Source organism: Carettochelys insculpta, chromosome 3 (genome assembly GCF_033958435.1).
Source record: "Carettochelys insculpta isolate YL-2023 chromosome 3, ASM3395843v1, whole genome shotgun sequence".
NCBI classification, from domain to species: Eukaryota; Metazoa; Chordata; order Testudines; family Carettochelyidae; genus Carettochelys; species Carettochelys insculpta.
In genome coordinates, this window is record NC_134139.1 from 75,891,692 (window position 1) to 75,915,353 (window position 23,662).

Sequence of the window (23,662 nt, forward strand, 5' to 3'; positions counted from 1 at the left end):
CTCACCTGGAGAGACAGCTACAACTCAAAATTAGCTATCTATGATTAGGACAACTCACTTGCCCAGACCACCAATAGTGCTTTGACAGCAGAGATCTGCGTTTGGTAAGGTAGCAGTATGCAGATATTATCCCACTAAATTGATTTGCACAAGCGTGCCCCTTAGGCCAAACAGACCCCAGTCTGACCAGTATCAACTATTGACTTTATTTAGAGTTACTCCGGATTACACCAGAGTAACTCAGATCAGGGTCCAGCTCAAAGTATTTTTATTTTATTTTTATTTTAAATGGAATTTGTTTCAATTTGCTCATGAGGAATTTAATTACAAAGCAATTATATTTGTAGGAATGTGGAGTAAAAGTGCATTAACTTAACCAAACTAGAAGTAGTAGTATTTATAAATGGAAGCATTTTAAAAAGCAAAACTATATTATGCCTCATTGGATATTTGCTAGATATGCTTAAATTTATCATGTCTGGATGTTCTCCTGTCTTATTTATGGCTTTATTAATGCTGTGTTCTCTGGTGGTAATGCTCATATATAATCTGGAATATAAATTAGTGGAATATCAATAGCCAACCACATTGCAGCATTTTTATGCTATTTGGACAAGAATGATTCATGGACATAGAACACTACAAATCAATAGCAAAAGCCTTCCTAGTTGTACCATTTCAGGCTTTGTCCTCATCAGCTCTCCTAAGCTTATCGTAGTCAGGTGATTGCACGTTTCTGCATGGGAGATTTCTAAGAGAACCTGGGTATAAGAAGTGGTGTTGGTGAGTCAGGAGGATAGTGCTCCTCCCCGTGAACTAATGGGCTCCAGTCAATTTTTAGGATTATGGAAGATGCTGGGCCCAAGTCTGTCCTTGTTTACACTGGTGTAAATCTATAATAATTCACTTTCTCTAAATGTCCCTGTGGATCCCACTGACACACATTAACAAACTCCTAACAGTAACTTACGCTAAACCAAATTAGGGACACTTTAATTCTGAATGAGAGTTTAGTATATTTGAACAAATCCACTTTAAATTCATTCTTTTAGTTAATTTGGATTAATTTTTCTGAGTGTCCCTGTGTAGACAAACCTAAAATGATTTTTAAGAGGTACTTTAACTCCCACCGCATCTCCCCTCAGAGAAATGTAGAGTTAAACAATATATTACAAAGGCTCTAAGTTTACCTTTCCTGTAGCTAGGGAGCTTTAGGCTGTAGTGCATTTAGTTTCTCAAGTTTTAATAAATTATAATATGGGTACAATGGAGGGTAGCTCATCAGATTAAAAGTGCCATCTTTTTATGTCGTTAAGAAACCAAAAGGTAGGAAGCAAACACGATGTATTTCAACAAGATCCATTAGGATCACAGATCATTATATGACATCACAGAACTTGACAACAGTTGACTTTTAATGTAAATTTAATTGCCATACTTGTATTTAAACAGAGCTAGTGAACACTCACACAAGGAAGTAGGAGAGTGTAGAGCTACCGTGGTCTATTATAATCTTCTCTTTCATTGTACTCTGATGCGGTCTCGTTCAAAGCACACAAGACTCTGCCATTAAAACTAAGGGGCCAGATTCTTCCCACTTACACTTTATGCATCATTGACTTCAAAGAGGTTATATGGATTATACTTTAAGGGAAGAAATAGAGCCAAATCAGTTCTTAAGACAATGGAGATGCATTTGCTTATCGGGACTCATCTTCAGACATACAGTTGAAGAACAACATGCTATTCTTTGTGAGGGTCCCTCAACCTGGATATAATTTGACTTGAAGCCCTATAGTTTGAACTGAATGATGATTGATGCTCCCACTGTGCTCCTAAAAGGAATTCCCAATGGGGTTTTTATAGGTCACAAAATGTTACTGCCCAGGTGGAGTGCATCCTATTAGTAAGCCTTATCAATTAGTTTATAAGGTTGCATCTGCACTACTGCAGGGACTGGCACTCTGAGATTGAGCCACGGGCGGTTGATTTAGCAGGTCTAATGAAGACCCACCAAATCAGCCACAGATCACGCTGCAGGTGACTCCCAAACCAAAAGAGTCAGGTAAGTCAATGGGACCCCCGTGATGTAGGCCCTGTAGCAACTTGACATAAAGTACATCAACTCTAGCTGGAGTTACTTATCTTAGGATAACTCTCTGTGGTAATACAGACATAGGAGTACTGACTGTTTGCAATTTGTACATCAGCTGGGTTTTTCAGTAAAGTGTTTTTATACCTTTCGTTACAAACCACATTATGGAGAAACACTGCAAAACACTGTAAAGAAAATAATCAACCAATCTGCTAAATGTCAAGAAAAGCAACAAAGCCTTAGTCAAAAATTTTTCAAATTTGTCTCCCTTTAGGTAGCTCTTCAAATCCACATTGAGGCATATAAATAATAAAAAGTGCCTTAACGTGCAAAAAGGTGCTAAATTTAAACTGGAACACTGTGCACAGGGCTGATATAGCCATCTAGAATTATACAGGGAGATACAAGGCAGGTGGATTTAAAAGCAGAGAAAGTACTGTAGCTCAAACGTTTGTCTCTGGGGCACTGAAGAATGTCTTTGGTGATAAACCCATCTACCCATTCTTAAGATGCTTTTATGATCTTTCATTTCGTTTTTCTTTTCTATAATGTTTAAGTATAAAAGGTTTAACGTTTAAGCTTTGTTAATGTGATATTTTACATGCTTTACCATCTAGCCTTTGGCCAAGTAATCCACTGCTTTCACCAAAACTTGTAATGGGAGCGAGCCGGGAGAAAAATTTAAAGGCTGGGACACTGGGACACAAAGCCCTGGTGACTCCTCTTTTAGCACAGATCCTGTCATCATTAGTGATGTCCTTTGGTGCAGGAGCTACATCTCCTTCTGAACACCTTTCTGATACCCCCAGACTAGGCAACCCCCATTTGTGGTTAGGGCAGTGGGACCAATAAACATGCTGGGCCCCTGGGCAAGGTGTGGAGGGGGTGGCTCCATGCTCCAAGAAGTGGTGGGGCCTCAGGTAGAAGGGGCAGGGCTGAGGCAGCCAGCCCTCAGCCTTGCCCAGAGTGCACTGCACTGGCCTCCCCGACCCTCAGCCAGCCCTGAGAGCTGCCCTGAGTGTGCTGTGCAGCACTCCATGGGCAGGTTAAAAGGCCTAGGATTCCATAGAAGTGGCAGTGGCAGCTGGGAGCCCCAGGCCCTTTTGAATCACTGGACCTTGGGGCAACTGGCCCCTTTGCTCCTCCCTGGCCCTGTCACCAAGCCTGATTCAGAGCACTCATGCAGGACATGGAAGATCTGAGTTGAAATTCAATCTCCAGCTGACGTGGACCATGGACTTGGTCCAAGTTTCTCTCATATGCCAGGTGAATGCCTGAGCTACCAAATTAAGGCTAATCTGTCCTGGATCTTTCTCATCTTCTCCTGCTGGAACTTTTCAGCTTCATACAAACATTTATTGTAGCAAGGGTTTGAACTTGATTTTCCCACATCCCAATTGAATACCTCACTCTAACCATCAGACTATACAATCAGCCTCTCTTTGGTCGAATACATTTTAACCATGAATGTAATTAATCACTGAAACAACATGCTAAGGGTCAGAGTCAGCATTCCGGGTAATTTTTTCCAACCATGGGTGGAATAAATTTTATTCTGAGCACTGAGGCATGTGCAGATGTGTACCACCAATAAAAAATGTTGCCCACTGTGAGTGGCTGTGGGAACTCTGCTAACCTCTCCTGGGAGGCTGCCCAAGTGCTCATCTTACAGGGAACGCTGGTCATAGTAGATTCTGCATCACTGACCATTTCAAAATGAAGATTGGGTGTTCTCGCTAATGGAGATGCTCGAGTTCAAACACGAATTACATGAAGGAAGTTTAATGGCCTGTGCTATACAGGGGTCCACACTACATGATCAGAGTGATCCCAGCCGGTCTATGAATCTATACAAAGTATTGCCACTTACAGTAAACTCTTTCATATAGGGCAATCCTGGGACCAGGAGGTTGCTGGGTATTCAAATATTCTGGATAAGAGAGAGGTATACCTAGTAATGCACAACACTGAAGAAAAACAAGGTTAGATACTAAGAAACAAACATAATTGTACCTAGAGTACTTTATTTAACAGCAGCAGTAGAATTGTACACTGTGAACTTATACTGTATTTGCTGAATTTATTTACTTTCACTCTTCTGTACTTATTGAAAATATCTAAAATTTACTTATGGCTAAAATGCTGGTTATTTGAGAGTTCCTGATGACAGAATGCTGGACAGGAAAGAGTTTACTGTATATGCAGAAAAGGCAGTAAATAACACTTGATGTGGGAACTTATCTTTGTGTTTCCTCATGCATAAAATAGGGTTTTGCATAGATCTTATTAATACTTATTAGTTCGTGGACCCATTGTGTTAGGCATTGTATATACACCAAATAAGAGACGATTCCTCCCATCAACAGTTTATAATCTAAACAAAGTATGGAGGAGAAACATAGGGGTGACATGAGTTGCCCAAAATCATTCAGCAAGTCAGAGACAGAAATAGCATTCAGGTTTCTTAACACCCAGTTCAGTGCTTCTATCCACTGAACCCCTATGATGTACTTACTTAATCACGGTTTACTCTGCTAGTCAAAGATACAAATGTACTATCTTCACAACATTTCACTAAACTGGCCACGTTTATTTGAAATCTCAGCTACTTTTGAAATAGAATTCAGGATTTGCATCCCTTCTTCAGCTCAGTCATCAATTAATTGAATAGAAAGCATAAGACTGTCAGCTGCATTAATTAATCTTAAAGAAGAGAATTAGTGTTCTACTTTGAAGCTCTGCAATTTGAAGAATTACAGTATATCACACTAGGGCTACGTCTACACGTGCAGCCAACATTGAAATAGCTTATTTCGATGTTGCGACATCGAAATAGTCTATTTCGATGAATAACGTCTACACGTCCGCCAGGGCCGGCAACGTCGATGTTCAACTTCGACGTTGCTCAGCCCAACATCGAAATAGGCACAGCGAGGGAACGTCTACACGTCAAAGTAGCACACATCGAAATAGGGATGCCAGGCACAGCTGCAGACAGGGTCACAGGGCGGACTCAACAGCCAGCCGCTCCCTTAAAGGGCCCCTCCCAGACACAGTTGCACTAAACAACACAAGATACACAGAGCTGACAACTGGTTGCAGACCCTGTGCCTGCAGCATAGATCCCCAGTTGCCGCAGAAGCAGCCAGAAGCCCTGGGCTAAGGGCTGCTGCCCACGGTGACCATAGAGCCCCGCAGGGGCTGGAGAGAGAGCATCTCTCAACCCCCCAGTTGATGGCCACCATGGAGGACCCAGCAATTTCGACGTTGCGGGACGCGGATCGTCTACACGGTCCCTACTTCGACGTTGAACGTCGAAGTAGGGCGCTATTCCTATCTCCTCATGAGGTTAGCGACTTCGACGTCTCGCCGCCTAACGTCGAAGTTGGTGCCGCTACTTCGAAGTAGCGTGCACGTGTAGACGCAGCTTAGGATTCACAAATTTATAAACATGAGGTTATCTGCAGCAAATTGAAAGTGAAAAAAAAAAAGAAACAAACGAAAAACAACCCAAAGGAATAAAACCAGGTAGTAATATGTTAGCATTCATGATCATTTTTGGAGAAAATTATCACAGTCTCTTACCTTTGGATCTCTTGTGTCTTAAAAGGTGATAAAAACAAATGGAAATATATTTAATTTATCTTATGACTGAAATTGAGTTGTGTTGACAGTGTAAAGCAAGAAAAGTGTCTTCTGAAACCTTATCCTAAAACTCCTTGGTATTGTACAGATACTGAAGAATTGTGATGAAGTTCCTTCATCCACAATTTCCCTGATGAAGTTACAATAGTAAGATGATATAACTAATATGAACCAAAGTGAAATTTCATTATTTTTAATCTTTACCATAGTAAAGAAATAGAGTACAGTACTGTTTGAGTGCCCTGATTTCACAGTATGTTCTATAGTAACTTTCCTGACCCAACAGGAAGTTACGAACTTTATCTGGAAGTTAAATAAATATCAGAGAAGGAGCAAATTATACCCATTGCCATATCTGGGAAACCCCTTTGAAGTCACTGTACTCCCACAGGTGTAACTGAGACACAAACTGTTCCCAAGTCCTGATTTTTGTGCCCTGATGTTGGGTTTAACGCTTTTTCAGGTGGATCTCTAATAAGGACATTAGGTAATGTTTGTGACAATGTCAGCCTGACCTGGACCCAGCTAAGTAATTCTCTGTCTTTTTAATGTAAATGTAAAGGAGGCTATTTGCAAAAAGTAATATCAGACTTTGGCATAGAAGCAAGCTGCACTATGCATCACTGGCGTATAGAAGAAACTTTTACTCATTGCTCAACATCTTCAGTTCAGATATTTCATCTGAGAAATTTTTGCTAAGGCTGGCAGACTAGTGAAAGATTCAGTTTCAAGACCCAAGGAGAACATGACAATGAGCCAAATCCTGAAGTTGATCAAGGGTCTTCAATTGCAACTGAAGTTAATGGTAGTTAGGTGTTCAGCATTTCGCATGAGGTTATCCATGTCACATAGGATGGGAAAAGGTATATTAAGGACTAAATTTCATCCTCAGCTACACCTGTGCTACCCCACTAAAATATATGGGACAACAGGAGCATCAAGTGTGTCAAAGTTCAGCTCAAAATAGCTACAGAGGAAGAAAATTTGCTGTGCTACTGTTATAACATGCTACCTAATCCATGGTGCCACAGAAGTCTAGCATAGGTTTTGGAAAGAGCTGCTTTCCCATTTCACTGCGAAGGAGAGATTGCAAGAAAATGAGGGGTAAAGGAGAGGAAGAACTGATTTTTTAAGTGATCATATGGAAAACTTCCAGAAAGGGAACAAAATGAAGTGCACACTTCAATCAAATGCATTGTAAAATTAGCACTGGAAATGAACCTGAAAATATTACTTTCAGAAAAGAATAAAAGCATACTCAGCTTGCATGCCCTGGGCAATGAATTCAGAACTCCCCCCTGCCCAAAAAAAAGCTGAAGAGATACACAGTCAATATTAATTTAACAAAGTGATCGGAATAAAACATCAGATCAAAGGGTAATGGCAAAATTCAAGTACCATGAGGACAGAACTGAAAACACAAAGTTCTCTTACCTGTATCTCTGCTTCGGAGACTGTTTTTCAGCTGACTTGAAAACATGTCCAATATAATACAAAGGAAAGAACAAAAAGTTCCAGTTCGTTGCAAACCATGTCAGAGTGAAGGGTGCATCAAACTTCTGAAAGGTCAGTTTTGCTAGCTGGGTTGAACCTGACCAGGAGGAGCAGACACCCAGGACCACTGCCACTCCCCAGAAAAATTTCTTGAGTTGGGTTATGGAACATTTCCAACAGCAGCAATTGCCCCTTCCACTGCCTTCCACCCCAGCCTGCATCTGTGCTTCTGCTGGGGCTGGAGATTCCCGGGAGTGCTCATCCCCTGAAAAGATGAAAACACAAAAATTAATAGAGAATTCTACACAACATTTTACTCTTCAAGAATCAAATCCTATGCCCATTTGAAGTCAAAGGGAGTTTTCCCATAAATTTCCATTAAATAAGGGTCTTGTCACAGAAATGTAGTCAGTTTTCTGTCACACTAAAGCACCTAACATTATGGGGACAACTGCAGTCGAATAATAATAATCAGTTCTATGATTAGAAGCAACTGGGCAAAATGGAGAGTCAAATTACATGCTGTTCTGCACTCATTATGTCGGTGGAGTTTATCAGTGGTTTTGTAAATCTTCTACAATATTCAAATGCATGAATCGAGAGCTGTTTAGCTTTACGAAAGAGCAATGGGAACAACAGCAACACTCGCAATCAGTACTGTCTTGGGAGCCTTAGAACTGCATATTTTATGCAACATTGTGGTTCTTATTAAAGTGGGAACAAAAAATTAGTTATTCTTTCATTTACACTGGCATTACTCTGGAGTAATGGCAATGGGTAGTGTTGTATGGTGCTGTGGCTGGAGCACTGTAATCCCTACCTGGTGAAACAGCCCTTTGGGAGAATGTCAACAACTGGTGAAACTTAGAGCAGTCTCTGGGATTCCCTAAATTGCACTAGGGACTAAGCCACCTTAGCCTTCACCTCCTTGTGTCTTGTAACAGTCACAGTTCAGACAATCCTGAGGAATACGCCCAGTGACCTCAAATTTACACCAGTGTAACTAGATCAAAATTTGGCTCAGGGAGACCAACTTCAAACATTTAATATCTTAATAAAATATGCAAATTTCATATTTGGCTGCTTGAATCAGCATGCAGGTGTATAAACTGGGTAGTTGGGCACAATGTGCCCATGTGAGTGATCAAATACAGCACTGCAGTATAGACATTGATAACTCTGAAAACATGGCCAATGCTTTCAATAACTCTATCAGACTTGGCTGCCTGGATGGAAGCCAAGGTTAGGCTGCTTAAAGTGGACTGGTGGCTTATTGGTAACCGGTGTGACATTACAGAAGCTATTTGGTTACTGCCTTGGTGAATCTAATCTACTATATATTTGAGAGAGCTTGCCTATTGGTCTGTCGGTGGCTAGGCCTATACTAAAAGGCAAAATTCATTTTAGATACATAAATGCAGTGGGAGGTCAATGGGAAAAAACTCTCCTGTTGACTTCCCTTACTCCCCATGACTGCCTGGGATATTGGGGTAATTGCTGGCACCATGACAGTTTGATTTAGTGCATTTCCACTAGGTGCGCTAAATCAAACTCTGAAAGACGGACTGCCAGTACACTGACCTTCCCACAAGTGTAGATATACCCTGTCTGTTCCAGAACTCCTTCTAAACAGTAAGAGCTAGGACCACCAAATTCAATATTCAGCTTCCTCTTGTGAAACTTAACGCAAGGTCAGGGTTTGGTTGTGCCAGGAAAACGGGGTGTACCTGGAATGGGATTGCTTCTCATAAAACTATACAGAAAAAGAGACAGTTCACCAGGCAGGTAAAAGGGGCTGGCTGTGAGTACGCCTCCCACCCCTTCCAGGACTGCCCCGTCCCCAAGCCTCCCACCACCCAGACACCCTTGCAGGGGGGGAAGGGGGGTTGAAGCTCCCACCCCCCTGATTTGTATAGGAACATTACTGCCTCTTCCCCTTCATCAGGGAGCCCGGGAAAGTGCACAGCTTGCTGCATTCCTCACTCTGGCTGGGGAGTGCAGGGGGGGAGAGGAACCTGGAGTTGCCCCAGCTGGAGGACATGCATCTGTCTCCCCAGCTGTGCCCACTGGAGCTGCAGCGGATTGCTTCCCATAAACCCCAACAGAAAAGAGACAGAATCACTAAATCATCTACATCCTCAAAACTGACAAAATAGAGCCAACGTTGAAAGAGGGTTCAGGGAGGGCAGGTGCTCAGGGCAGGCATGCAGGGCACCACCTCTGCCCACCAGCCCCAGCACAAAACTGTTGCACCAGCTCTGTTCTAGGTCCCTGGGGAGCTGCACCTATCTCCCCTTCCCCACCACCAGTTGTGGCAGCTCTTTGCTGGGGCTCGGGACACCAGTCCTCCAAGCCATAGCACCCAAACCTGAGCTGCCCCAGAGCTACCACTGTAAGGGGACAGTGGTCCTTCCATGGCTCCCACTTAGCCTAACCTGGGCCTGCCCCAGTCAAGGGACATTGCACCCCTTCCCCAGCTGTGCCTATTGGAGCTGCAGTGACCATGGAGAGGTGCTTGTCACCTGGTCCCAAACTGCTGTGGTGAGAAAGAGCTGGGATAGTCCTCTCTTCCTAAGGCAGCCTGCATACTGACCCCCTCATCCCCAGCCCCACCCCAGAGCAATGACTGAACTGACGCATGTACGTTTTCGTTTTATTTTCCAAGAAACATAATTAGTTGAGTTAAGGACCTGAGCAACACCAGGTAAATCATCCAGTTAATCATAAAATAAACCACCACTTCCGGGAATTGTTTGCCCTGTTCCTTGCAATTTGCCATGAGTAAGCATCCAGGCACCACATTCACAACAGCAGATGTTGTACTTTTACCTCCTTAACTAAGGACCAAACCTATATGCCTTCAACTCCTTTTGAAATCAGAGGGTACTGATGTTCCTTAGCAAGTTTCAGGAAATGCTCTGCTCCCTGAAGGACCAGGCCCCTACTGAGCTTTTTGCTCTCTTGTCTAAAGTCATTCAAGCTCTGTTTCAGATTTGCATGGTGAAGTAGCCATGTTAGTCTGTATCTTCACAAAACAGAAAAAGCAGTCCTGTAGCACTTCCCAGATCTGAAGGAGAGGGCCTGCCCCACAAAAGCTCATCACCCACTAAATTATTTTGTTAGTCTTTAAAGTGCTACAGGACTGTTTTTTTGTTCTGTTTAAGCCACTAGTCACCTGCATGTGATGCTGTTATGCAGTGTTTTCTTTTTGAAAGCTGATCTGTTTAAGGCATGATAGTCCATTCATTTTAAATACAGATGAAATGCTAATTCATGTTGAAGAGTGGAACCAAGAAAGCATCAAATATTATCATAGGTCATTTAATACTCTGGAAAGTGTGTATGTTAGGCACACGTTCCAGAGTCACCCACACATTTATGTCTCATATGGAAGTATCAGCCTTTTTAAGATACAGTGGCAATTACAACCTGTGAAAGACAGCAAATGTTGCATGTTACACCTAATTTCATATGCAAAATGACTCATCCCTATACATGTAGACCTATGTGTTAAATACACTACTAGAGGTGTTCAGATTGCACAAACACAGTGAAAGACAATACTTTATGTATCACTTTACTTTGAAAATAATCTCATAGATCAGGGTTTGAATTTGAGAAGATGCTTGTCCCTTGGATCATCTAATTTGCATGTTGGATGGAGTAAAACTTACTCCAGTCAAAATGAGCTACATAATGCTGGAGGAAAAGAGACCCCCTTTCAAAAAAAAACCCAACCTTTCCAAACTCTTTGCACTGACATCCTGTGGGCTGGCAAATTCTCTGGTTTGGCACCAGTCAGGTTCCAAGGGTGCTGGACTAGTGAGGTTCAACCTTTACTAACAATAGAACAACCCCACTACAATAACCTTGCAACCCCTCTGCCTCCCACTGCCTTTTGAGTAATGACCCTACAGTTACAAGAATGTGAAATTTTAGGTTTAAATATAGTAGACTCCCGACTTAAGTGGAGGTTGTGTTCTTGCACAACTCTGCATAAGTCAAATTTTGTATTACTCAAGGGAGCCAGGAAACTGATCAGTGCTGCTGTGCTCGTCAGTTTCCCAGCTCCCATCAGTGGCAGCAGCCAAGAGTCAGTCTGCCACCCCTGACAGGAGCTGTGACTCTCACCACCCCTGACAGCAGTGGGGAGGCTGCAACCCCTGAAAGGAGCAGGATGGCAGCCTGACTCTCGCCACCCCGGCAGGATCAGGGAAACCTGTGAGTGGTGCGGAGCTGGTGCCTGGCTCCTGGCTGCCCACCACTCACAGCTGCTGCACTGGTCATTTTCCTGGCTCCCCTGACTGGCGGGAAGCCCAGAGCCAGATGCCACCTCCCTGACACTCAGAGTCATGCTAACCCGAGATTTGCGCAACTTGAGTGAGCATATCAAAAACAAAATTTACAATTTTTAAAATCCTGGAGCGTGGAAGCAGAGCTTTTAAAGACCAAAACTCTCATAATCAAAGACACAGCATTGGATTCTGGAGCAAACACCTTGTTAGATCTGTGCAGGATTTCAGTCTATAGAATGGTTTAGACATGATTGTTCTTAGTAATGAAAAAGAAACTGTATTCTTAGCAAGAAACTGTTATATTGATTAACCAACAATTTGAGCACCACATGAGCAAGATTGTCCTTTCATTGAATGGCTTCATCTCTGATGATGTCTATCCCTACATCAGGTATTTAAGTTGAGTTCACTGCAGGTGTAGGTTAGTCCATGCTGACAAAGTAGGCATGCTGATTACAGAAATAATCAAGGACACAGACATTTTTGAAGAGTTTTGTCTACTGTATCTGTCTTAGACATTTCTAAAATGCCTGTCTGCTTTATTAAAGTTGAGACAGAAATTTTTGCTATGGATGTTTCAGTTTATTTAGAGAGTATCTACTTTTGTTCCTAAAGCCCAATAGCGTCTCATATATGAATTTTGACCTCATGTGACTGTTGCTAGTTAAGAAAATAAAGGTCTGAAGGCACACTAAGACTGCCCACAATACTTTGCGTATCTGCTAGGATTCAGAACAAGCCACTTGGAGCAGCTGTTTTTTTGTCAGCTAGTGGCCAGACACTTGAGTAGACGTGACAAATTAGCAGAGACTGTGTTGGCTGGACTCAGTGTGTGAATGTGAAAGTCCCTGGCGATGTAGAAGCTAGGAACTCAACTTGTTGTGTGTGATCTGTAGGCAGCTGCTGTGCCAAAAGAGCTGAAAAGAAGCCCTGCTCAGGCAGTCACACCAGGAATCCTGACGCTAGACTTGGCTTGACAGGAAGTCACGCTGCACACCAAAGAGCACAACTTATCTGCAGGGATCCTAGCTTTAGAGTTTATCTCCAGTTAGAAGCAGGTCTGCACCAGGAAAGCTCATCACCTAATAATTTATTTTGTTAGTCTTTAAAGTGCTACATGACTGCCTTTCTACTCTTTTGCTGTCCTTTCAGGAAAAGGAAATGGAGAGAGAATGAGTGCGAGACTTTTTTAGATCTTAAAAAAGGAATGGCCTTCACTGATGCAATTATATCTCACTGTTCCTCATTTGGTTCAAAGAATTGTGGAGGTCAAAATCATGTGTTTTTGGTGCAAAAGACATTCCCTTCTTTGTTGAAAGTTGCTTTATGGAAACTGAAGAAACTCTGGAAAAGGCAGACACTGGTATTTTTAAATGATACTCGATTTGGCCTGTACAGCTTTTATGTTTCTTGTGGGTGAATATCCGGCCCAGACACATTAGTTATTACAACCTCATATGTGATGATTCATGGGGTTGTGCTGGATAATCAGCTGAATGGGATCTCTCAGTGCAACGCTGTATCCAAAATGCAATCTGGGATTAATAAGCAAGGGAATATGGAATAGGGAGGTTATTCTACTTTTGTATTTATCATCTGTGTGACTACTGCTGGAATCCTGTGCCCATTTCTGGTGTTCACAAGTCAAGAAGGATGTTGATGTCTTGAAGAGGATGCAGAGAAGACCATCAAGAAAGACTGAAGGCTTAGAAAAGAAGGATGACTCAAGGATGTCAATCTATTTAGATTAACAAAGAGAAGATTAAGGGTGACAATAACATTTTGTAAGTATCTACACAGAGAACAAACATGAATTATGGGGTTCCTAGTCTCTAACAGAGAAGGGTATAATGTGATTCAATGGCTGTAAACTAGACAAATTTAGACTGGAAATAAATACTTTAACAATAAGGGTAACTATCCATTGGAACAATTTACCAAATGTCAAGGTGTATTCACCATCACTGGCAAACATTTAATCAAGACAGGATGTTTTTAGAAAGATGTGCTCTAGGAATGATTTCTGGAAAGTTCTATAGCCTGTGATATGCAGCAGGTTAAATGAGCTGATCACAGTGGTCCCTCTTGGCCTGGGAATCTATTAATTTATTTGTTGAATATGTTGAGTACCTGGCCAACAACATTCACTAACAACAAGAAGTCTTGTGGCACTTTATAGCGTAACCGTTATTTTGGAGCATAAGCTTTCATGGGCAAAGACCTGCTTCGTCAGATGCACGAATGGGGAGGTTTCAGAGAAGGACTTAAAGAGGGAGACTCAGGAAAGGGGAGGGCCAGAGCTGACAAGTCTGTTCAGTCAGGGTGGATGTAGCCCATTATCGGCAGTTAATGTGGAGTAGTGAACATCAAGAGAGGAGAAATCAAGTCAGTTCGATCGGGGAGGATGTGGCCCACTGTCAGTTGCTAATGTGGAGGTGTGAACATCAAGAGCCGAGAAACTGCTTTTGTAATGGGCCAACCACTCCCAGTCTCTGTTCGATCCTTGGTTGATGGAGTCAAATTTGCAAATGAACTGCAGCTCAGAAATTTCTCTTTGCAGTTTATTTTTATTTAGTAGTCCAGAATTAGGGATACTGGGTCAGATTTACCCACATGGCTCCAAGAGGGTACAAACTGTATCTCATTGTATCAGAAAAGGAATACTGGGCACAGTGGAGGAATTTGTTTCTCATGAGGGACAGGTAAGGATTTCAGTATCACCCTTCATGGGGTTATGTCAGGGCACAATAGATTTAAGTTCTACTGCGAGCTACTCAAGAACCTAGTAAAGAAGGATGCAATGAATCAACACATCCCTGGCTACTCTAGCAAGATCCATATTCTGGATAGGGCCACACACTTTGGGAGTAATGCTGACTGGTGAAATGACCCTGTGGTGGAGGAGGCTGTGAGCAGGCTGGGGTACAGTGATCAATGCCACATCCTTCTCACTGTCTTTATCACTTTGCCAGCAGAAGCTAATGCTGATCTTGGAAAGCATCTGCTCTGTAATCTGTAGGATGTCTGCTTCATGTGTGATACTACCCAGAATGTGATCTGCCACTTAAGAATTTAAGGAGGAGGTTGGATTCTGGGCTACAGGTTTCAGAGCAGCTCCTCGACCAGTCCTTCAACTGAGTGAAGAGAGCTGCTTAGGTATATTGTTCTACACCAGTGGTCCCCAACCTTTTTATGTCCAAGATCACTTCTGGAATTTATGGGCAAACCAAGGTCTACCCTGCCTCTCTCCCGAGGCCTCACCCTTTCCCAAAGCCCTGCCCTGTTCACCCCATTCTCTCCCTCTTTCTGTTGCTTGCTCTCTCCTACCCTCACTCACTTTTACTGAGCTGAGGAAGGGAATTGGGGTTTGTGAGGGGTTTAGGGTGCAAGAGGAGGGTCAGTGCTGGAGCTTAGGGTGCAGGAGGAAGTCTGTGGTGTTGGCTCTGGGAGGAAGATCAGAGCTGTAGCAGGGTTGCAGGAGGGGGTGCTGCCTCTAAAAGGGGGTGTAGGGGTCAGAACTACATTCCTCATTACCATGAGGAATCCCGCTTAAAATACTATTTTTAAGATCCTTAGGGCTGAAAGGTAGGGAAACAGCATCTGTTTCTCCAGAAAACTGATACAATGTGAACAGGAAGCATCAATAGTAGATGTTGTGGATTGAACTTTTGGTTTTCCTTGCCTTGTTCAGAGTTCTAGTTGAAGACATTTTACAATTAAATCAGTTGACTAGCAATCTTTTTTCTAGACTGTTTTTGTGAGTGAACACTTGAATCCATTCAGGATAGCTAGAACTGTGGTTCTCAAATAGAGCTGAATGAGTATGCAGAGGTTTTCTTGTGGCTGAGGCTGGTGGCTGTAAACAAACTTTATGGGACCACAGAAAAGTTGGCCACACCCATGACGAGTGGTCATCCAGATAAGTAAAATCATGCCAGACTACGGGTGTGGCCAGATGACAGAGTGCCAGACTAGGGAAGTTCAATGTGTAATCTAAATTAACAACAGCTTTTGTTCTTATGTATTCATACATGCATTTGTCTTTAAAAGTGACAATGCATGAAAAAATATTCAATATTATTCAATAACTCTTATCCTTCAGCTTCACAATGCAATAAGGTTTCTGCTTCAGCATTATTCAATCATGTAGTGAGAGATTTCTGTGTATCTGTACGCCACAGCATAATCCCATTTATATTGTACATACATGGCAGACACATTACATGTAATTGGTCCTCACTAGGCCCAAAACTTAGGGTGTATTCTCTTAACTGAGGTAGGATACAGTTATAAAAACCAGTAAAATGTGTTCAAAACCAAATATCCAGGAAGTGAGCATATAGTAACTAGAAAGAGGTTTGTTTTGGACCTGTTTAAGGACTATGAAAGTGTTGTGTAGCAAAGAAACCAATCACTCCCCTTCAAAAGGTTTGAATCACCTGTCCAAAGATATTGGGATATTAAGAGGGGTCACTGGGGGGAATTGGTAGCTTCATGCTCTCTACCCACCAAGTTTCACTATGAGGTTACTAGTTTGAATCCAGTCCCAGGTACTGAAAGTTGTTGCCCTCTGTCAGTGATGCGAGCTATGAGTTTGGCAGTTTTGGGTCTGATTACAAATATCACATCAGAAAATCAACTGAAGCTTCAAAAGGGAGCCTTCTTCTGAGCAAAAATATGGCGTGAACTAAAACGGACATTTTGAAAGTTACTCACTGTAGGCCCAATCATGCATTCCTTGTGAAGTCAGTGTAAATTATGGATGCATGTAGACTTCAGGGCTGGCTTCTCCATACAAGATATATTCTCAATTCTGAAAGCAAAGGCCTTGACAAATATTCAGAACCAGAGGTATCTACTGTTGACCCATCTGTTGCTATGCTTTCTAAAGCATAGGAGCATAGGAAGAGTGTTTAAAGTGAGCACCATTCATTTATCTCTTTTTCACATCCCTGACATCACACGGCTGATGTCTGAAAGCTTGTAAGGAATATTAACTATGTGGCTGATTTCTTAGGGTGCCTGATCCAGAGCCCAATAAAGTCAATGCAAGTCTGGGAGAACCTTTGTTAGAGGTTTATATCAGTCCTGTAGAGCATTGCCATTCCTTCTACAGTATTCAGCCTCAAGTATATTTGTGCGACAGCTGAGGTAACTCCCTTGATGAAGGAAGATTATTATGAAAATCAAGCCATTGACTAAGTTAGGGCTTGACCCGTACACACTAAGAGTGAAAAGATTTATGTTGTATCCCAGAGCATCCTTTCAAGAGGAAGGATGGGGAACTGGGAGATTTAGGTTTTAGTCTTGTGACAGACATGCTGTTGTGAATTTAGGCAAGTTGGTTTTAATTTTGCAGTGGTTTGGTTGCTCTCTCTGCAAAATGGGAATAAGCTACACCTACCTCAAGGATCATTGGTTTTAAGGTACTTTGAAATCTTTAAATAGGAGATGGCATGACAATGTTATTATTACAGTAACAGCGATAGCCATGTTACTTTGTACTCCAACAAAACAAAGCAGCAGAAATGCAGCACTTTGAAAATTAACAAAATGATTTATTAGGTGATGAGCTTTCATGGGACAGACCTACTTCTTCAGATCAATTTCATTTCCAATACAGACTGACATACACAAGTACAGAGGACCAAAAAGAAAAAAAATTGCCATGAAAACTGACAAAACAAATAGGATAGAAGGAAGCGGGGTGAGAGGTGGGGGGATGTTAATTGTCCTGTCTGAGATAATTACAAGCATCACAGGAAGGAAGCAGTCATTGTAATGAGTGAGGTGGCTGAGGTCCGTGTTCATACCACATGTTAATGTGTCAAATTTGAATATGTACTCTAACTCAGAAATCTCACCCTCTAATCTGTTGTTAAATTCTCTGTGTTGCAGGACACAAATTCTCAGGTCTTTAATAGAATGGCCCACTCCACTGAAGTGTTCACTGACAGGCTTATGTGTATTGAGTTTCTTGATGTCTGGACACAGAGCAGACGTTAAGAAACTCAATACATATAAGCCTGTCAGTGAACACTTCAGTGGAGTGCGCCATTCTGTTAAAGACCTGAGAATTTGTGTCCTGCAACACAGGGAATTTAACAACAGATTAGAGGGTGAGATTTCTGAGTTAGAGTACATATTCAAATTTGACACATGAACACGTGGTATGAACACGGACATCAACTACCTCACGCATTACAAGGACTGCTTCCCTTCCCTTGATGCTCATAATTATCTCAGATAAGACAATTAACATCCCCCCCAACTCTCACCCCCTTCCTTCTATCCTTTTTGATCTGTCAGTTTTTATGCCAATTTTCTTCTTTTTGGTCCTCTGTACTTGTGTATGTCAGTCTGCATTGGAAATGAAATTGATCTGAAGAAGTGGGTCTGTCCCACAAAAGCTCATCACTGAATAAATCATTTTGTTAGTCTTTAAAGTGCTATATTTCTGCTGCTTTGTTTTATTATTACAGTGATAACCATGTTTTTGCATTTTTGGTGAATTAAATTAAGTTGAAAAATGTTCAACACATTTAAGGTCAAATTCTGGCCTCAGTTATACCTCTAGAAATCCTGAGTGATTCCAGTGGTGCCAATGAAACTATTTCAGATTTGCACAGGACAGAATTGGCACTAATTTACCTAAAGGGAGATAGGCATATGCAAAAATTTATAGAAGAGAGATTTAACTTACGATGTGCGCAGCTTCTGAACATCACTAGTTGCATTTCCATAGCTTCAGCTAAGTTTCCAGCAAAAGTCAAAGAAGAATGTAAAATTCTGAATGATTATAATAAATGTAGTTAGAAAAAAAATCACCTCTGTGCATCAGTGAAGGTGAAACTAACCTATCAGCTAGAGAGATAAAGCATAGTTTTAAGATGACTGCTACATTACAGAAATTGCCTATTAAAACAACAGAAAGATGGTCAAACGTAAGCAATGGACAGTGAGTTTCTGTTTGGTAAGAGCTCCACAAAAGATGAACAGGTGCAGCATCAGACCCAGGATAAGGGGTATGGTTACTGCCCCTATGTATATGATGTGTTTGTTTTTCACATGTCAGTGATGATTCAATCTCTGGGATAATTTGAAATGGCAGTCATGCTTCTGCAAGAGCATAAAGTCCTGATTTCCCTTTTAAAGCAAAGTAGCAACTGTCCAGACAGAGAGGAAGGAAATGCTGAAAGGTATTAAGTAATGCATATCAATGAAAGGCCCCTCTTGGCTGAGAGAGAGAGGCACATTCCCTCAGGCTCCAACAGTTCCAATTCCTCCAGGTAGCTTTGGTGCTGGGCCAGGAAAGGGTAATCACTCCTGCTAGCTGAAGCAGGGACACACTTTTTTTTGCATGTTGCTATTTCAGAATCAGCCTTGAGTCCACTATGCAGCTTGTCAAACTTCAGGGCTCTCAGCCTGGGCTAAAGGGCAAGCAGCTATCAAAACGATGGTATAGCTATAGCACACCTTTGCAAGCTGCAGCAGCAGGGCTGAGTTTAAAAACTTGACTGAAATATACTTTATGTCCTGTCTTTTTAATGAGCACCGTAAGCCCCCAGTTTGCAAGAAAAGAGACTCTGTGTTATTTATATTCCTCCCAAGAATTGCCCTGTTGATTAATTTGGGAAGAGAAAGTCTCATACAGTGTTGCAGAGGGGAAGCCATGTTAGTGCGTAACTTCACAAATAATAAGCAATCCTCTAAAGTACTAACAAATTTATTTGACAGCCTCTAAGGTGTCACAGGACTGCTTGTTATTCATACAGAGTTGATCTATTTCATGAAAAAGATATACACTAAATGGCAAGGGAAACTCCAGCTGTTTCCAGAAATCTCTGGACCATATCCAGAATCATTTAAATTTTTTTAATTTTTCCCATTTCGTTGAAGCTGAATCAGGCACATAGGAATGAAAGCTGTAAAAAGCTAACTAGGTCAGATAAGTTCTTAGCAGCTGGTGATTTGGTATCTGAAAGCTGGTACACAGAGCTGACAGGGACAGGCTTGAATGGATTGAATTTATATCACAAGGAAAGAGCAATCAGCCTAAAAACTCTTCTACCTAGAAGTGGCCAGGAGATTGGCCACACACTGGCCCCAGGAGGATTTCTGCCTGAGAAATAGAGCAACATGTATTCTAAATAAATAGAATAGCTAACCTTAATGTTTTTTCTTGTCTTGATTTTTTTGCCTTCCACTGTTCTCTCAGGCCATTTCTTCTGCTTTTTCTCTTCATCTCTGTTTCTACCATTTTCTCTCCTCTCTTTTTCCCTTATTCTCTTGCTTTTCTGCTGTTCCTCCCCACTTTACTGATACCCCTCCCGCTCAAATTTTGATTTCTCCTCCCAGGAACCCTATGTTTTTTTCCTCCTTCTCCTGAAATCTCAGTCCCTATTACCTTTCTCTCTCCCCACTTTTTGTCCTGATGGACCTTCTTACCCCTCTTCTCTCCCAGTCCCTCTTTCTTCTTTCCCTCCCTGTGCCATATTGCCTATATTTCTTTCCAAAGCCAATTTCTCCTTCTTCATAAAACAAAGCAGCAGAAAGGTAGCACTTTAACAAAATGATTTATTTGGTGATGAGCTTTTGTGGGACAGACCCCCTGGATCTGATGAAGTGGGTCTGTCCCGCAAAAGCTCATCACCAAATAAATCATTTTGTTAGTCTTTAAAGCGCTAGGTTTCTGCTGCTTTGTTTTGTTGGATTATGCACTAACACAGCTACCTCTCTGTTACTCCTTCTTCAGAGTCCTTTCTTGCAATGACTGACTTGTTCCCTCTAGGATCCTTTTTCTCCCTAGACCCTTTGCCTTTCCTGCCACCTTCATCTCTCATTCTCTTTCCCCACATCATCCGCACTCCTCCGTCATTCAGCTTCCTCCCTGTGCTCCAGACCCTGGCCTACAAGATCCCATTTCTCTGATTCTGGCTGCATTCCAGATCATGGCACCTCATTACTACCCCTCCCACATGCCATGCTACACTCTAGACTCATTTCACCTGGAGCATAACCTATTTAGGGTTCCCTGGTTGCTTTCTTCTGCATCTGCTGCTTCACTCTAGACCAGAACACCCATAGCCTGGTATCTGCATGTCTGCAGATTCCCCTCTCCTGGCTGCAAATGAGCTCATGATACCTCTCTGCACTTCAGCTAACCTCAGAGCCAGTCAGTGATGCTAACAGGCATTGAACAATTTGTATAGCTGGGTGCTGAGCCTTTGAATCAAGTTGTAAACTCTGCATAGGAGGGAAACCACTTTAAGCCAGGGATGCCACAGCACCCTGGGGGGGCCCTTGTTCCAGTGGAGCCAATGTGCTTCTTTTTGAAGGGCAATAAAGCATACCCATCTCTGTCAGCTCATCTGAAACCCCTACAAAGCTCAGCCTGAACAACCTCCAATACTACTGTTTCATTCACCTGTCACCAGGGTTGACCGACTCTGACCAATTAGCATCTAAGTGGAAGGGCTAGTGGTTAGGGTGTGAGCCTGGGACTAGGGTTTATATCCTGGCTCTGCCAGTGACTTTCTATGTGACCTTGTGTAAAGTCCCTTAGTCTTTCTCCCCATCTGTCCAATGGGATAAGAGCCCTGCCCTGCCTCCGTGTTGCAGGACAAATGCAGCCAGTGAGCGGGGTGACCATCAGGGAAGAGGAGCAATTTTACAGTGGGGGTGCTGAGAGCCCCTGAAGCAAGCTGTCAGCCTGGGAGCTGATGGAAACCACTTCAAGGCGGGGGTGCAGAAGCCAGGATTACCATGCCCGACCTTCCAAAGAGAGCAAACCCCTGAGGGGGAGCGTATCCGTACCCACATCTATCAGCTCACTTCGTATGGATGTGCCGCACATAACACACTAACGCAAGGGGAGCTGGTAGGTACCGCTGGGCTCCCGCTCAGGGGCGCGCTGCATTTTATACGGAACCCCTGCAGAAGCACCACCCGCACCCCTACTTCCAGCCCCTGCGATGGTGGTGGTGTGGCCGGTGGGCCTCACTGACCAATGCGGGACTGTGGTCGGCTTTGGCTCCCAGCGCCAGCGCAGCTGAAAGCAGCGGCTGCTGCCCGCTCGCCGAGGCTGAAGAGGCACCGGGCGAGCGCGAGGAGGACGTGCCAGGGCCCCGGGGGCATGAGCGGCAAACGCACAGGGTCTGCCAGGCAAAGCAGCCTCCGCCCCGGCCCCCCGGCGAGGCGCGCGACACCCTCTCCCCGCGCAGCCCCGCCCGCCGGGAGAACTTGGCGCGAACTTGGGCCCGCGGGCAGGGCCACGCGCGCTCCCGCAGCAGGGGGCTGCCTTTCAGCACCCTGGACCGCGCTGCCCGCAGTGGCGAAGCCCTCCTCCCCCGGGCGCCGGCTCCCAGCGGGACGGGACGGGTCAGCCCGGCCCGGCCCGGCCCGGCCCAGCCCAGCTCAGCCCAGCCCAGCCCGTTCCCCGCTCCTCTGCACCAGCCCGGCCCCTCCTCCCCGCCGCAGCCCCCACCCGGGGATCCTGCAGCGGCCGGGTGGGTCTGGCTCAGCCCAGCCGCGGCGGCGCCACCCGCCCGCCGTCAGCCCCCAGTTTACCTTCCACCTTGGTGAGGGTGAGCACCGGGCTGTTGCAGGCGCTGAGCGGGGCCACCCGGGCCGAGTGTTTCTTCATGGTGAGCCCGTCTGCCGGGTCGCCGCCCGCTCGCTACATCCTGGCGCCGGCTGCGGCAGCGCCCTCGGCTCCCCCTGCCCCTGCCCCTGCCCGCCCGTGCCGCAGGCTCGCCTCTGCCGCCCTCGCCCCGCTCTCCGGAGGCTCGCTGCCAACACACGTCACATGCAGACGCCTCCCGCCCGGGGGGGTGGGGAGGAGAAGGGCGCTGCCCCGGCGCGCTCACTCACCTTGCGGTCCCGCTGCTGTGCGGACCGGCCCGCCGACCTGCAGGGAGCTCGCCCGCCTGAGGCGCGGGGCTGGCCGGCTCTCCCGGGGCACCTCGGAGGGGGGCGCACGCCCAGAGCTAGGGAGTCCCCCGGGCCGCTGCATGGAGGGGCAAGTGATTCCGGCACCCTTGGAGCGGGGGAGCTGACGGGAACGTGCCAGGCCAATGCACGGCGAGGCAGCCGCAGGCACACACCTGCAGGAGCCAGGCAGGAAGGAGGCACACGCGAGGTGAGGGGGACACCCGGGACGAGAAACACGACGCTGCACCCACCGGCACCTGTTACGCCGACGCTCCGCAGTGCCTGCAGAACAGGTGCAACTGACTCCAGGTGGACTAAATGGATAGTGGCCCTTGCAAGCTTCCCTCCCCTGGGCCGAAGGCTAGCACCCCCCAGGGGAGCCTCTCCATGTCCATCCCAGGGCACCATGGCTCTGCACTTACTGCCAGCCATTTTAGTGCCAAAACGGTCTTGCTGGCTCTTTTATTTCTTTTTAGCAGCTATAACGTTGGAATGACTGCAGAGCTGATACCAACCATCATGCTTCTGGGAATGGGCTCATTTCCAGAGCAGTCTTAGGGGAAATTATTGTAGGGGGTCTCACTGAGATGGGGCCCTGCATTTAAGTCATATACTTCCTGGAATAGACTTCCCCTCACGTGCCCTCCACTCAGTTTTTCCAGCCCATCATTCTCAGTGCCAAAGGGGAAAGAATGTAAGGCCACCTGCTGCCTGAGAGAAATATGGGGACCAATTGTCCTGATTTTATAGGGATAGTCTTTGCCTTACCTATTATTCCCTATTCCCTGTATGGATTTTTTTAGTTTTGCTTACTGGTCACCCTAGAGAAGAAGTGAGACTGGAGAAACACTGCTGAAACTTGTGGGTCCCACAACTGAAAAGTCATGGGCTATGTATACACTACAGTGATCCTTTGAAAGAAGCTCTTCTGGAAGATCTCTTCTGAAAAAAACTTCTTTCGAAAGAGCACGTCCACACATACAAAAGTGGATGGAAAAAATCTATCTGCTCTTTCGATAGAGGGTGTCCACACAGCCTTTGCTCGTTTGAAAGAATGGGCCAGGGATTGAAAAATACAGTGCCCTAAGGACTGCTCTTTTGAAAAAAGGGCCCCCCGGGGCGTCTACAAACTTTTTTTCCAAAATTTTTTGGGAAAAGGTGCTCTTCCTCATCTGAGAGAGGAAGAGGGCCTCCGGAAAAA

At 44.4% G+C, this 23,662-nt stretch overlaps 1 protein-coding gene across 1 annotated transcript in view; it reads right to left on the minus strand.

Annotated features, from left to right (window-relative positions):
• Nucleotides 1-22,231, minus strand: part of SLC35F3 (solute carrier family 35 member F3) — a 96,414-nt gene extending 74,183 nt beyond the window's left edge. The window contains exons 1-2 of the mRNA XM_074990157.1: nt 22,099-22,231; nt 7,175-7,499 (exon numbers count right to left, since the gene is read on the minus strand). Coding sequence (XP_074846258.1) covers nt 7,175-7,499; nt 22,099-22,174 — 401 coding nt within the window. The 5' untranslated portion in view covers nt 22,175-22,231. The remainder of the gene's footprint in view (nt 1-7,174; nt 7,500-22,098) is intronic.
• Between the last annotated feature and the right edge of the window lie 1,431 nt (nt 22,232-23,662).